The sequence below is a fragment of the Jaculus jaculus genome, chromosome 4 (assembly GCF_020740685.1).
Source record: "Jaculus jaculus isolate mJacJac1 chromosome 4, mJacJac1.mat.Y.cur, whole genome shotgun sequence".
NCBI lineage: Eukaryota > Metazoa > Chordata > Mammalia > Rodentia > Dipodidae > Jaculus > Jaculus jaculus.
Genome location: NC_059105.1, coordinates 40,377,903 through 40,393,077, shown reverse-complemented (window position 1 = coordinate 40,393,077; position 15,175 = coordinate 40,377,903). Strand labels below are relative to the sequence as shown.

At 41.9% G+C, this 15,175-nt stretch overlaps 1 protein-coding gene across 1 annotated transcript; it reads right to left on the bottom strand.

Moving 5' to 3' along the window:
- Nucleotides 1–13,358: 13,358 nt before the first annotated feature.
- LOC101597273 (ran-specific GTPase-activating protein-like) lies at nt 13,359–14,107 on the bottom strand. Its single transcript, XM_045147921.1, has one exon. The coding sequence runs from the start codon at nt 14,078–14,080 to the stop codon at nt 13,478–13,480; it is 603 nt and encodes a 200-aa protein (XP_045003856.1). The 5' UTR covers nt 14,081–14,107; the 3' UTR covers nt 13,359–13,477.
- Nucleotides 14,108–15,175: the final 1,068 nt, after the last annotated feature.

Sequence of the window (15,175 nt, the reverse complement as noted above, 5' to 3'; positions counted from 1 at the left end):
CTAGTGTCCTTTAAAAGAGATCAAAGTAAAAAAAGAAAACAAAAAACTAGACCACCATACTGGTGTCCTATTTAGTATTATTTTCAATGTTTTATATATATTTATATGCAAACTAATTTTATAAACATAATAAAGCTCTAAAACAACTTATGTATCTCTAAATTAAGTTATTGAATATATTTTATCATGGCTGGCACATTTATACCCTTTATTCAAGAATGTGTAAGATTTATTTTAATATTGGTCCTATTAATATTCCATCATGGATGGTGGCGAGGACATGCCCCCACCCCTCCCTGAGAAGTTAATGGCTGATTGCTGGAGGAGTGGGAGACATTTTCTGCATAGAGGAAAACCACTGGTAAATTTAATGTGCTTTGGTGAGTGATTCCACACCCATGCTTATACAGACACCGAGATTAAGTTCAGTGGGTAATACACACATACAAGAAGAAGTAAGAAAAATACATTGTGTGTGTATGTAAATTATCAAAACTAAAAGATTGGTTATTAAAAGTCAATGTTGCTTGACATATATTAGTCACTACCTAGGATTGTAGCAGCTGACCTCTGCAGAAAATCCATGTTTATTCACTAGTCACAGTAGCTTAGAAATAGAGCAACTTAAAATGTCTATCCTCAGATGAGTGGATAAAGAAAATAGTACATATATGCAAAAGAATTTTATTCACCTTTACAGAATAGAAAATTCTAACATTTACAGGAAAATGGCATTGGAGGTTATATCAAATGAAAAAAAGAGAAATACTGTCTGTTTTCTTGTATGTGGAATCTAGATTTAAATGTGGGCATGTTTATAAGACCCAAATGTAGAAAGGATTCTAAGGGGAGGAAAGGATCATGGGGAACAGAAGGTAATGGGATACATGTGATGTGAAAGCAGAAGTGGGTGCTTTTGGGGAGAGGAGGAAGACCAGCAAGAGAATTAAGGACTAATGAGCAGACAGGAGTTCAGAAATTGACCCATGCATACAGGGACAAAGCTGTCTTCTTAACAAATAGGATGTATGTTCATACAGGAAATGAACTAAACACTTGCTTTATACCATGCATAATTTTAGTGCAAACTTTAGATTGTAACAAAGTTAAAAGTAGAAATTCTAGATAGAAACAGGAAAAGGCATTTGCTGTCTTGGGATAGGAGGAATTATTTTAGGATATATAAAGAATGACCATGAAAAAAAATTGTGTGTCTTTGTCTTTGTAGCGTGGTGTGGTGTGTTTGTTGTGTGCATGTGGATGTGCTAATGTATCCCAGACATATGCCTGTAAGGGCCAGAGGAGAACATCAGGTCCCTCCCTCCCCAATCACTCACCTGCCTATTTTCCTTGAGACAAAGTCTCTTTCTTATTCAGCAATTCTTTGGTCTCTGCTGCTTACAGGACTGGTGTTACAGTTATGCATGTGTCCCCAGGTATTTCCATGGGTGCTAGGGACTGGAACTTGAGAAGTCTCAAGCCCCTCAGAGCTTCATGCTTACAAAGGTAGGGCACTTAATATATGTGGTGGTTTGAATAGATGGCCCCCAATATATTCAGTTCTTTATTGTTTGTAGTTTGCATCTGCTGGCTACCTGGCTGGAGGCAATGTCACTCACTGGGTGATCTTAAAGTGTGGTGGTGGGTTTCAGATTTCAATCTAAAGATATGCAAAGTGTGCCTAGCTGGAGTTCCTGAAGTGTGCTGTGGCTTTTGACCTTTAGGCTGTGCTTCTCTCTCTGTGTTTGGGCCTGTGAAGGCAGGCCAGCTTCTTCCCGCCATTATGGAACTTCCCTGGATCTGTAAGCTTCAACAAATCCCTTCCTCCATAACTGTGCCTGGTCTGGAAGTGTATCTCAGTGAACCTAAATCTGTCTGCTACAATATACATAGTTTGAAATAATCTGCTACCCTTTCATAACCCCCTTCTATCCTCCTTGTAGTGAACTCCAACTAGCCCCTCTGCTACTTTGGTTTCTATGTTGTCACCTTGAGAGGACTAACAATCACCTGTGAAGCATCTAGATTAGGCTAGTCTCTGGGCATGTCTGTGATTAGGTTAATGGCGGTGGGAAGACCCACCTTAACTGGGCAGGATCCTGAGTTGCATTAAAAAGGAGAAGGCTGGCTGAGTACCTGCATTCATCACTCTGCTTCCTCACTGTGGACTGAATGTGACCAGATGCCTGAAGTTACCCCATGCCTTCCCCACCATGATGAACTGGAAGCTGAAATAAACCTCTCTTTTCTCAAACTAATTTTGTCAGGCATTTTATTACAGCAACAGAAAGCTAACTGATTCAATAACTTTTTTTCTTTTTTTGCCCTCATCGACCATCCATAACAGAATTGTTGATGGACTCAATAGTATGCAGATCATGACAGTCACTGTGAGGTCATGAATGCAATGTCTGCTTCATGTCTGGAAGTCATCATAACAAAGCACTCCTTCCCATTCTCTAGTGCTTACATTATTTCCACAATTGTTTCCGTTGTTCTGCAATGCTCTCTGAGCCTCATGGGGTGTGAAAGAGATTTCTTAGTGCTGAGGACTTAACATTCACTTATTCTCAGCACTTTGACAAGTTTTTAGTCCCCCCAGTAATAGCTGCCAAAAGAAGCTTCTCTGACTAAAGGTGAAATCAGCACTAATTTATGGGTATAAACAATATTTAGAGGTCAATTTGACAAGCACAACATAGTCATTTGGCCAAACAGCAGTAGTAGTAGTATGTTTTCAGTACCAGGCATAAATTCACTTTTGTGGAGTAAGCCTCAAATCCAATCAGAAAATAGTTGGTTGCTCCCATAACAATGAGAGTAATTTTTTTTAAAATTTTTATTTATTTATTTGAGAGAGACAGACACAGAGAGAAAGACAGATAGAGGGAGAGAGAGAGAATGGGCGCGCCAGGGCTTCCAGCCTCTGCAAACGAACTCTAGACGCATGCACCCCCTTGTGCATCTGGCTAACGTGGGTTCTGGGGAACCGAACTTCGAACCGGGGTCCTTAGGCTTCACAGGCAAGCGCTTAACCGCTAAGCCATCTCTCCAGCCCGAGAGTAATTTTTAAATGTTAACTAAATAAATTTGAAATTTCTTTTTGAAAGATGCCAGTAAGAGTCAAAAAGCAGTTCATAGATTGTGAGAAAAAATATATATCTGGCAATGGACATTAGTTTGTTTCCTGCTGCTTATAACACAAAACCAGATTTTGTGAGTTGTCAAGAGCAAGTTTATTTTGGATCATTTCTGGATGTCTGGTGATGGACTTGGAGGACATGTCATGCTGAGACATGGGTCACCCACATGTATGTGTGTATCATCTCTTCCTATGAAGCTACATGGTTCAGTCATGGGGTCTCCACTCTTATGACCTTATCCAAGGCCCTGCAGTCAAGCACCATAGATTAAGCCCTTCCCCCCCCCATAAGTCACAATGGGGACTCAATTTCCATAGATGAAGATTTACAGAATGTTCAGACCATATGCCACCCATTACAATTGCTGATAGCAAGTGTTGGTGGAGACAGAGCAGCTAGTGTTTTTGTACACTGCTGGGAGGAATGTAAAATATTGCAGCACTTTGGAAGACAGGTAGGCAGTTTCTTCTGAGGTTAAATATAGGTTTACCATAGGATCCAGCCATTCTATTCTCAGACATTAACCCAAGAGAAGTGGAAACAACATCTACATTTATACCTGGACACTTTCATCAGTGATGACAGGATATTCAAGGGAATGAAGTAAACTAAAAAAAAAGACTGTTTCACTAGCTGTATCAGCATATTTCTGTAAGATTTTAGAAAAGGTAAACTGGTTTATTATGGCAACTCAGTAGGTGCCTGGAACTATGGAGGCTCAGGGGTGGGTAGAACATGAAGTAGGAAGGTCTGACAGCTAAGGTGCACAAAGTAATGATAAAAATTGTCTTAACTAGTGGTGATTACATGGTTTCACATAGTTGTGACTCATCAAACTGGGCTTAAATGGGAGAATTTTGCTATGTTTGTGGTTTATGCAAATCATACCTAAATAAAGTATATATCAAGAAAATGATTTGCAAGAAAAGTTGCATAAAAAATTTGAAGTGATTTATTTCTGTAAAATATAAAAAAGCATTTTGCATTCCATTTAATCGGAGATGAAATACATCCTAATTACATCTTCATGTAATCCATCTAATCCACCTAGATGAAATGGTATATGAAATGGATAATAGATAAGACAATTGATAAAGATGAAGCCAATTAAGTTATCACTTGTTATCAATTTTAAGATGCATCTTCAAAGATTTTTCAATGGATGAGGAATGTGGTTTACAATCATTATGGATTTCTATTGTAATTGCACTTTGGTAAAGCCAGGGGGTGTCTAATGCCTAGATATGGTCTTTGCATAGGACTTCTCCATAAAAAGAGCCATTCCTTGTCATTCATTCCAGGTCTGTGCAGACAAGAAACAAGTTTAACCTGAGAAATATTTTGGAGTAGAAAGCAAAGACAAAGAATAATGGATACAAAGGTCAACTTGAAAGATGTTCTAGGGAAAAATGGGCCAGTGAGTATCAAAAAAATAAAACAAAAATAAAAAGCAACAGCTCCCCATGTACTGAAATGTACAATGTACTTTTTTTTTTTTTTTATATGAGAGAGTGAAAGAGGCAGAGTGAGAGAGAGAGAATGGGCAAGCCAGGGCTTCCAGCCACTGCAAACGAATTCCAGATACATGTGCCACCTTGTACATCTGGCTTATGAGGGTATTGGGGAATCAAACCTAGGTCCTTTGGCTTTGAAGGCAAGCACCTTAACCACTAAGCAATCTCTCCAGCCCTGAAATGTATAATATTCTTAAACGCCATTAGTTCCTAGTAAAAATTCCAAACAAAAAAAAATATTTTTGGTACCTTGGGAAGCCATTAGGTCACCAACTGATTTCATTGCTATAAAATTTTATCAGAATTAAGAATTCAACATTTATCATGTTGCATTGTTGCACAAAAAAATCAAAAAACTTAGTAGCTTAAAACCACAAATTTTACTGTGAATCTGTTGTGAACTTGGGCAGATTTGATTTAAGGCATTTGTTAAGTTTTGCTAGGGTCTATCTAGAGTAGGTTTTACTCTATGGAGTTTGATCACATTATTAATAATAGCATTTATGGGATCTCTATTGGATGTACTGAATGATCAAACAGGGCAAGACTATGAGAGCTGGAAGAAATTCACCCGAGTTCCCAGAACTCTAGGATTTCTGAAAAATGTTTTGTCCACCAGTCTTATCACTATGACTTTATAGAATTTCATTACAAACTTGAACCCTGAGTATTTCAACCTGTATTTCCATTTCCAAAAAAAAAAAAACAAAAACAGGGATGTTATCCTATATAACAAAATTAATGGTGATCCCACAATGTCTAAGGCTTAAGCTGTATTTAAAGTTCCACCTATCATTAAAATGACTTAAGATCCAGTTGAGGTTTACATATCACAATTTTTTATGTCTCTAGTCCTTTTTAAAATTTTAGAATATCCCTGATCTTTTTCATATGACTTTGCAATTTTGGGGAGTCTTGGGTAGTGGGTGTACAGCATGTCCTGAATGCTCTTAATTATGCTTTCATTGAATCATTTCTGTTAGCTGGAAGTAGAGCTAATGCCTTAATTAGATTCTGCTTAAACAATTTTGAGGAAGAATAACATGAGCTTTTGTATACCTCATACTGTACAAAATTAAGTATTACATAATTTCTCATTGTCCCACTGTTTAAGAAGGCAATAATGAGAATCCTTAGTTATGAAAGTCATTTTCCCCTTTACAAATTAACAAGCAGCCTGTGAGCTAATATTTCATGTCTTTTAAGTACTCTGCATGCAAGCAGCCTGTCCTAAACTGTGGTAGGTGGACCAGCGCTCGCATCCCACCTCGACATATGCACAGCCTTACCCCTGGAGTCAGTGAGCATGTCTCACATAGCAAGACAGAGCTCTGGAGGGATGATGAAGTCTTCTGTGAGGTAGCTTATCCAGATTCTGCAGGTGGGCTCAGTGTTCTCAAGGGTGGCTTTATAATAGGAAGCAGGCAGGCCAGCATAAGATACATTACTCATTAATTCTATATTCGGTCATTATTGTATAAGACAGGACCCTGGCCCTTTATTTTTCTTTTCTCCCCCCCCCCCCCGCTGCCCCCCTGAGGTCTCACTCTATTCCAGGCTGACTCACTCTGTAATCCCAGGCTAGCCTCACAAGGTTCCTCCTTCCTCAGCCACCCAAGTGCGGGGATTAAAGGTGTGCACTATGCTTAGTTCCTTTATTTTTTCTGAATGATCGCTACAAACTCATTGAGTTTTGAATCTGATACAGTATCAATTATAGTTATTTTTCTTGTTGATGCTTAGTTTGCCAACAGAAGCCCATGTGACTTGTCTGCTTGCTGGATTAAAAACTGGTGTGGCCTGATACTAGTCTGAGTGCTCGTGTATTTTCTGGCATAAAAATACCTACCAGGGGCCAGGTATGGTGGTGCACACCTTTAATCCCAGCATTTGGGAGGCAGAGGTAGGAATATCACAGTGCGTTCAAGGCCACGCTGAGACTACAGAGTGAATTCCAGGTCACCCTGAGCTAGACTGAGACCCTACCTCAAAATACATGCCCTTTCCCCCCCCAAAAAAAACCAGATGTTCTTGCCCATTTTCTGTCACAGTGTGGAAATCAGCGATTTTTCCAGTGAGTCCTGGTTCCTCATCAGTGTGATAAATTTCACAACTAAGATTTACACATCTTGATGACTTGTCATCTGTTAAATATATAAAGAATGTTCTTATTGGCAAGTAAAATGTGGACTATTTGTCTATACTTTGTCAACTTTATTTAAATTAATCACTTCCCATCCCTATACCTTAAAACTGATTTTTGCTTATTTGTTCATAGCAGCTCTCACTGTCTGACCTTGTAGTATATGTTACTTTTATTTATTCCATTGATTTTGAACTAAGACATGGAATTGTTCACTGCTGTATTCCCAGGGCCTGAAATAGTATTGGGTATATGAATTGGGTATAGAATTCAGTAGATATTATCTGAATAACTAGTTCAGTGATAGGAATATTTCCCCTATGCTTTTAATCTGATACCATAGCAAGCTGCAAGTAAATTTTTGTACATGTGGGATATGCATACATGCATATCTTTATGTCTGTGTGCACATGAGTATGGAGGCAAAGGTTCACATCAGGTGTCTTCCTCAATTGCTGTCCACATTTTTTTTTAAGACAGTCTCTCACTGAACCTGGAGCACATAGGTTCTGCTAGACTAGCTAGCCAGCAAGCAAGCTCCAATGATCCTTCTGTCTGTACCTCCTGAGTTCTGGGATTAAAGATACACTGACATGCCTGGCTTTTAAGTGGGTGTTGGGAATCCAGCCTCTCTCTCTCTATGTATGTATATATATATATATTCCTTCTCTCAAAGACTATATGGTCTCATTGAATATGTGACCATGCTTATGATTTTATAATAAATGTCATTTAGCCCAAATACCACTTGGTGGAGCTAGTTGTTTATAGAATCTAAATGTCAGTATTTGCAGTAAGTTTGAAAGAGTCCTAAGCCACAGAGGAATAGAAGTGCTTTGCTTATGGACATAATTTTTTAGTTAAAATCTGTAATAGCATTCTTTGGGGCCTGGAGAGATGACTCAGTGGATAAACCACTTGGCATGCAGATGTTGAGACCGAGTTCAGGTCCTGCAGAGTGAGCATGGCGGCACACCTGTAATGCCAGGGCTCCGGAGGTGGGGAGATGGGATCACCAGGGCCACAGGGCCACCTAGACTAGTTGAATGGGTGAGCTTTGGGTGCCAATGAGAGGCCCTGCCTCAGGAAGTAAAGTGGTTGATGAAGACAGTGTTGACCTCTGGCCTCCACATGCATATACATGTGTATGCACACTCCCCACACACATGTGTACCCTCACACATACACACACACACACACACATACACACAGAAATTGTTTCACAAGAGTGTTTTACAAATGTTAACTTGTTGATGTTACAAGGTCAACATGCATGAGGCAAAGCAGAGGAGCTTTCCCCTTCTTTCTTTAATTGCTGGAACCATGGATTCTATCAACCATTGCAGTACAGGAAGTCCAATTCTGCTAAGTTCCTTGGAGACTTCTCCATTACATCAGAGGAATCAGAAGGCTTAGGAAAAAGAAGAGCCCTCGGGCTGGAGAGATGGCTTAGCAGTTAAGCGCTTGCCTGTGAAGCCTAAGGACCCCGGTTCGAGGCTCGGTTCCCCAGGTCCCACGTTAGCCAGATGCACAAGGGGGCGCACGCGTCTGGAGTTCGTTTGCAGAGGCTGGAAGCCCTGGCGCGCCCATTCTCTCTCTCTCCCCCTATCTGTCTTTCTCTCTGTGTCTGTCGCTCTCAAATAAATAAATAAATTTAAAAAAAAAAAAAAAAGAAGAGCCCTCTAGTCCTTCCGCTTTGGTATTGCTTGTTGAGAATTAGTGAATACTCTGGTACAGACCCTTAAGGTTTACATCAAAGGCCTCAGAGAGCTTGAATTCCATTCACTTCACTAGAGACCTATTTAGGAATGGTGAAATAGACCTTAGATTAATGCAGCACCATGTGATGCCAAAATTGTTCATGTGACACCTTCTTTAATGCAAATCTGCTTATAAATTGTTTGTTGTTTCAAAGTAATGATTTTAAGAAGCTTAGATCTTTAAAAAAAGAACTTATATGACTGTTTGATCTTTGTTACCTAATCTCGCAACATGGGCAGACATGGTGACTGGATGAAACTGAGACTTAAAAATGGTGACATGAGCTGGAAATGGTGGTTCATGCCTAGCATTCTAGCACTTGGGAGACTGAGGCAGGAGCATTGCCATGACTTTGACATCAGCCTTGACTGTATAGTGAACTCAAGTGCAGCCAGGGTACATAGCAAGACCATGTCTTAAAACAACATTACACACACACACACACACACACAAAAAAAAAAAAAAAAAACTGGTGACCTAAATAACATAGAAATGGTTCATTTCTCTTCACTAATGGAATCCAGAGACATGATGCTGTGGGCTGGTATGCTAACTTCACACAAAGTTAAAGTCCTCAGGGATCCAGGCTCCTTGTTGTGACCACTGTCTTTCTTGGGGTATGACTGGTAGAGCACCATATTCCAGGCACAGACAGAGGAGAAGAAAGAATGCATAAAGGGTATTTGCATCAGCTATCTGTAAAGTGCTGTCCAGACATCACACACACACAAAAAAAAACCAATTAATTTCATTGACCAAGAATTAGTCATATGATTCATATGATTCGCCTACTTTTGGCAGGGCTTAGAAATGCAGTCTTTTTTAGCTGAGTCTGTCATGTTTCTTCAAATAAACTAAAGAGGAGAGAAAGATTTGCTATTGGATTTAGGCAACTCACATTTCCCCCTAATTGGTGTGTTTGAGTTATGAGCCAGTGCAGACCCTGGCATGTGGCTGGCAGGCCTACTTTTCCTGGCTTCGCTGAGAGCAGCTTTTAGAGATCCCATGGTGGTTTCTAGCTAGTGTGGAAATAGTACTGAACATTGCCGAGCTAATTTTAAAGACTTCAACGCAATAGAATACCCAAAGAAAAATGTCTCAATTCCGGAGCTCTTTAAGGACTGCTCCAAATATCATTTCCAGATCTCTGATGATTCACATTCTGGAATTCCCACCATGCACACCTTCCTGCTGGAGAAGCCTAGATGCAGTTCATGCCATCTTCAGAAACCTCATCCTTTCCTCCCATTTTATAAACCAACCAGTCTGCTAGCATTCTATAAGGTTTGTATAATTATTTGTGTAAGGTACAACTCTTATGTAATTGCTATCCTAGTACTTTACCATTCTATCTTATGCAAGAAATAGACAAAGTATCCGATGGAATGTTTTGCTTTCATGTCTAATTATTTTTTATTTATTTAGTTATTTTATTCACTTGAGAGAAAGAGAGAAAGATGTAGATAGAAAGAAAATGGGTACCCCAGGGCCTTCAACCACTGTAAATGAACTCCAGGTGCATGTGCCACCTTGTGCATCTGGCTTATCTGGGTCCTGAGGAATCAAACCTGGGTCTTCTGGCTTCACAGGCAAATGCCTTAAACACTAAGCCGTCTCTCCAGCCCTGCATTCATTAGAAACCTACCAGAAATAGTGTGGTGTTGGAGGATCAGTTCCTTCCATTCCTCCCTCCTTAGTGCTGTAGTCTACATAGTATGGATCTGACTTGCTTTCCCCTTTAAGGCTTAGGCATTAAAGGTTGGCCACAGTATTATTGGAAGGTAGGGAAAACTAAGAAATGGGGCTAAGTGTATACTTGTAGTTCAATAGGGTGTAATCTTGAGGAGAACTATGGGACGTCAATCTCTTCCTCTGTTATTTTAATTTTTAAAAACATGTTACTTATTTATTTATTTGCAAGGAAAGAGAGGGAGAGCATATAACAGTGCCAGGGCCTCTAGCCACTGCAAACAAACTCCAGATGCATGTGCCACTTTGTACATCTGGCTTTCCATGTGTACTAGAGAATTAAACTCTGGTCATCAGGCTCTGCAGGCAAGCGCCTTAATTGCTGAGCCATCTTTCTAGCCCATATTTTTTTGTAATTTTTTTTTTTGTGTGTGTGTGAGAGAAAGTGAGACAGAGAGAGAATTGGCATGTCAGGGCCTCTAGCCACAGCAACTGAACTCCAGACGTATGCACCACCTTCTGCATGTGTGCGACCTTGTGCTTGCCTCACTTTTGTGCATCTGGCTCATGTGGGATCTGGAGAGTAGAACATGGGTTCTTAGGCTTCATGGACAAGCGCCTTAACCGCTAAGCCATCTCTCCAGCCCTTAATGTTTTAAAATCGTGTGTGTGTTCATGTTTGAGTGCACGTGGGAGTGCAGGCCCATGCATGCTGGAGTGTGTGTGTGGATGTCAGAGGGGAGGTCCTTGCCTTTCCACCGCACTGGAGGCAGGACTTCAGTCTCTCCATCTTGCTCTGTTGTGCAGATTTGGCTTTGCTATCATTGTTCTTTGCTGTGACTGCTACTTGCTTCTGGGAAATCTGGCCTCCAGATTTTTACATGAGGTCTGGAAGAGGATGGAACCTGGCTTCTCAGGCTGAAATGACTAGCCCTTTCTCCACTGAGCCATCTCTCCAGCCCACTCAGTTTCTCCCTTCCTTCCTTCCTTCCTTCCTTCCTTCCTTCCTTCCTTCCTTCCTTCCTTCCTTCCTTCCTCCCCTCCTTCCTTCTTTCTTTTTTTTTCACATCCTCACCATCAGTTGAGCAGTACTGCTGTTTGCACTCTCTCCACTGTGATGTGCTGTCTCACCACAGAGCCCAAAGCAACAGGACCATCTGACAATGGACGAATCCTCCAAGACTATGAGACAAAATTAAGCTTTGCTCTACGTCAGCCGACTGTCTCAGATACTTGTGACAGAGGGAAGGCTGACTAACACACTTAAACTCTGACTGTGGCACAGAGAGCCACGTACAGAGTTGTGTGGGTTTCAGAGAACACCCGGCCGGCCGGCCTACTACTCCCCATCCTGGCTTTATTGACTCTCCTAAGTGCTCTGCAATGTTACACCTGCCTCAGGAAGCTGGGAAGCTTCTACAAGGAAAAGTGGGATTGTGTTCTGGAATCCCTTCTTTTCAACCTCCTGCTTCTCATACTGATTCCCAATAACCCTGTGTTCCAGGGAACAAGAAGACCTAAAGTGGTTTTGTCTCAAATCCTAAGTATCCAAGTCCAATAATTAACCTTGTCAACCAATTCACTGGCTAGGAAAGAGACTTTCTGTTACTGTCCCATTGAGTAAAGCAACAAACATTAAAAAAGAAAAAGAAAAAAAAAACACCAAAAGAATTTTAGAAAGCAATGTAAAATTATACCATGTAAATCACATATTTTAGTCAGCATCAGGTGGCTTTGAGGTGATTTTTGTTTTTGGCAAGCACACCACAAAGTGGCATTGCCCAAAGGCAGCCATCCTGCGAGGATGTTGTTGGAATTTTCTTTGGCTCCTTGTTTTTTGTTTTTTTTTTTTCTTCCTTGCTATCTCCAGCTGCCCCCATCCTTGTTCTTTTTTTTTTTTTTTTCCCAAAAAACATGTTATTTATTTGACAGAGAAAGAGGGAAAGAGAAACAGAGAGAAAGAGAGAGAGAGAGAATGAGTGTGCCAAAGCCTCTAGCCACTGCAAATGAATTTCAGATGCATGTGCCCCCTTGTGCAGCTGGCTAAGGTAGGTCCTGGGGAATCGCCTCTGGGTCCTTTGGCTTTGCAGGATCCCTCCAGCCCTATCCTGGCTCTTTTTAAGGAACTATCTCCCTTGATAGCTGTTCCCTTTGCTGAGATCTTCAAGGGCTGGTCACTTCCTGTCATTCAATGCCCATTTAAATTCCACCTCCTCTTCGAAGCCTTTCCCAACCACCCAACTGACAGCAACCCCAGCCCATCACTCCTGACTCTTAACAAACTGTTTTATTTTACCATAGTAGTTATCACCTAATAGTTATTTATTTGTTTACTGTCTTCCCTCCACCCATTAGAATTCCACCTCAGCATGTCAGTAATGATCTTCTCAACCCTAGAACTGTTCCATTCAGGGTGGGGTTTCTCGGTTTCAGACTGCTGACATTTGGAGCCATCCATGTAAGCCTTCATGGGGTGAGGGTTGGCCTGTACACTGTAGAATATTTAACGATATCTCTGACCTCTATCTGTTAGATGCCTTTCTCGCTCACCAAAGTGTCTCCAGACAGTGACAAATGTGTCCTTGCATGTGATTAAGAAGTACTTGTTTGAGCTGTTAGCTGCTGTGTTGCTGTGGTGGTTCCCAGGAGTCAAAACTGCCTCAGAGGCCAGGTGTGGTGGAGCAAGTCCACATGAGTTTAAGGCCACTGAGACTACATAGTAAATTCCAGATCAGCCTGGGCTAGAGCGAGAACCTACCTCGAAAAGAGAAAGGAAGGAAGGAAAGAAGGAAGGAAGGAAGGAAGGAAGGAAGGAAGGAAGGAAGGAAGGAAGGAAGGAAAAAGAAAAAATCTGTCTTGGAGCAGTAATAGTTAGTACCTGCAGTACTGTTCTAGGCGTTTACCCTTAGCCTTTATTTATTTATTTTTTTTTTCAGTTTTCAAAGGTGTTTTTTATTCACTATTTTTGATGACTATAAATAAGTGTTTCCACTATGGAAAAGAAAGTTAGCACAGTACATTTTCATGACTGGGGAATGAATTTTTTGAAGTCACCTTCAATAGGGTAAAAGGAAAAAGAAAAAACAAAAACAAAAAACAACCTGAAGGTTGGAATTCAGTTCTTTATATAAAGTCCCTTGTAAAAACAAAACAGAATAGAAACAAAATAAAAAAGGAAAGACAGGGCAAAATTAAAAAAGAAAAAGAAAGTAATAGGAGACTATCACTCATTGTTTCTCCTCAGATTTCTCTTCAGCCTTGCCCCCAGCCTCCTCCACAGAAAGAGCTTCCAGCTTTTCAGCGACATTTTCAGCACTGTCATTTTTGCCAGGTCCTTTTTTTTCTCTTTCTTCTATTTCTTTCCTGCATTCTTCAAACTTTGTTTTGAACTTCTGTGCATTCTCGGCATTTAGGAAGCGGATGGCGAGCAGCTCAGGCTCATCAGCGAAGTCAGCACGGGTGTTCCAGACCCAGGCGCGGTCACTGCCAGCATTCGGTTTCAGGTCCATCACTGGTGTGATATAGTGGTTGGCGCATATCTTCAAGGTCTTGTCCCTCCTCATGAGAAGGCGGATGGTCCCTTTCTCCTTATGCTTCAGAAGCTTGACGTCACCAGTGCCTCGCTCCTTCCATTCTGGGAGGTCATTCTCTGAAGCAAATCGGAATAGTTTTGCCCGCATTTTAAAAAGTTCCTCTTCGTCTTCCTCCAACGTTTTAATTTCTTGCTCAGGAAGAGAAACTATTGGCTCAAACTGGGGGTCATGGTTGGATTCATCTGCATTCTCCGTGGAAGTATCATGGTCCTCGTGACTGTCCTCGGCGGCCGCCATGGGGGCGCGGCGGCGGCGGCTCGGCTGATCGCGGAGTCGCTGGTTCCGCGGCCTCTTAGCGACTCATCGCAGCCCTTTCCCTCCGCGTCTGGCGCCAGTACCTCCAGGCCCTACCCTCAGCCTTTATAACAACCCTTAGGAGAAGTGTCATTATTATCCCCTTTGCACGGATAGGGAAACTGGGGCATGAATGATTAGGAAGCTGATGTAGGCTCATGCCACCAGCAAGTGGTGAAGCCTGAGATGCGAATCAGACAGAAGGATCCGGGACTCTGCTAACCGGAGTAAGCGCTACTGTGGGAGTCTTTGCCTCACCTCTGGTGAAGAAACTGGGCTGCCCACACACCCCAACCCACGCAGCCATGCATTTAGAGTGACCGTGGGGCAGTGACCACTTCCCTCCCTAAGCCTTAGTTGCCTCTCTCTATTATCGCCACACACACACACACACACACACACACACACACACACACACACAAAATAATAACAACAACAGCAAATCCACGCAGTGCTGTGTTAGAAATTAAAGGCAACAGCGCATGTGGAAACACTTAGCTGGCTTCTGGCCCACAGCAGGTCTGCGTGCGTTTCCCCTAGCCTGGCTCCAAGCTGCAAGCACCGAGAGAGGTCCTCAAGACCTCGGTCAGACGAGCCCCCTGGGAAATCTCTCTAAGCAACGGAGAGTTTCTCTTTCTGCTCCTGACCAGAAGTGGGGAGAGCAGCCTCCAAAACAAGCCTGCCACGCTGACATCATGTGCTGCTCCGCTAATGACCAACAGCACCAGCCATCATCACTTTCCCGTCGAGCCAAGGGCGCTCTTAAATCGGCACTGATTTGTTGTCCTGGGGCCTGGTTGACAAGTAGCCTCCTGCTCTATCTCTTGATGCGAGTCAGTGAATTAATTGCCAAACTGTCTTATTGTTTTCTCACATAGCCAATTAAAGTGAGTTTTGGGGTGTCGAGCCTGCGCCTTTTGACCAGCAGGGGGCGACCTTTGCAAACAACGGCGTTGCTGCTCAGCCTGCAGGCAGAGCGCCGCCAAAAGCTGGAGTTTGCAGGGAGCAGCTTCCACACCTGGGGACTACAAAACCTCC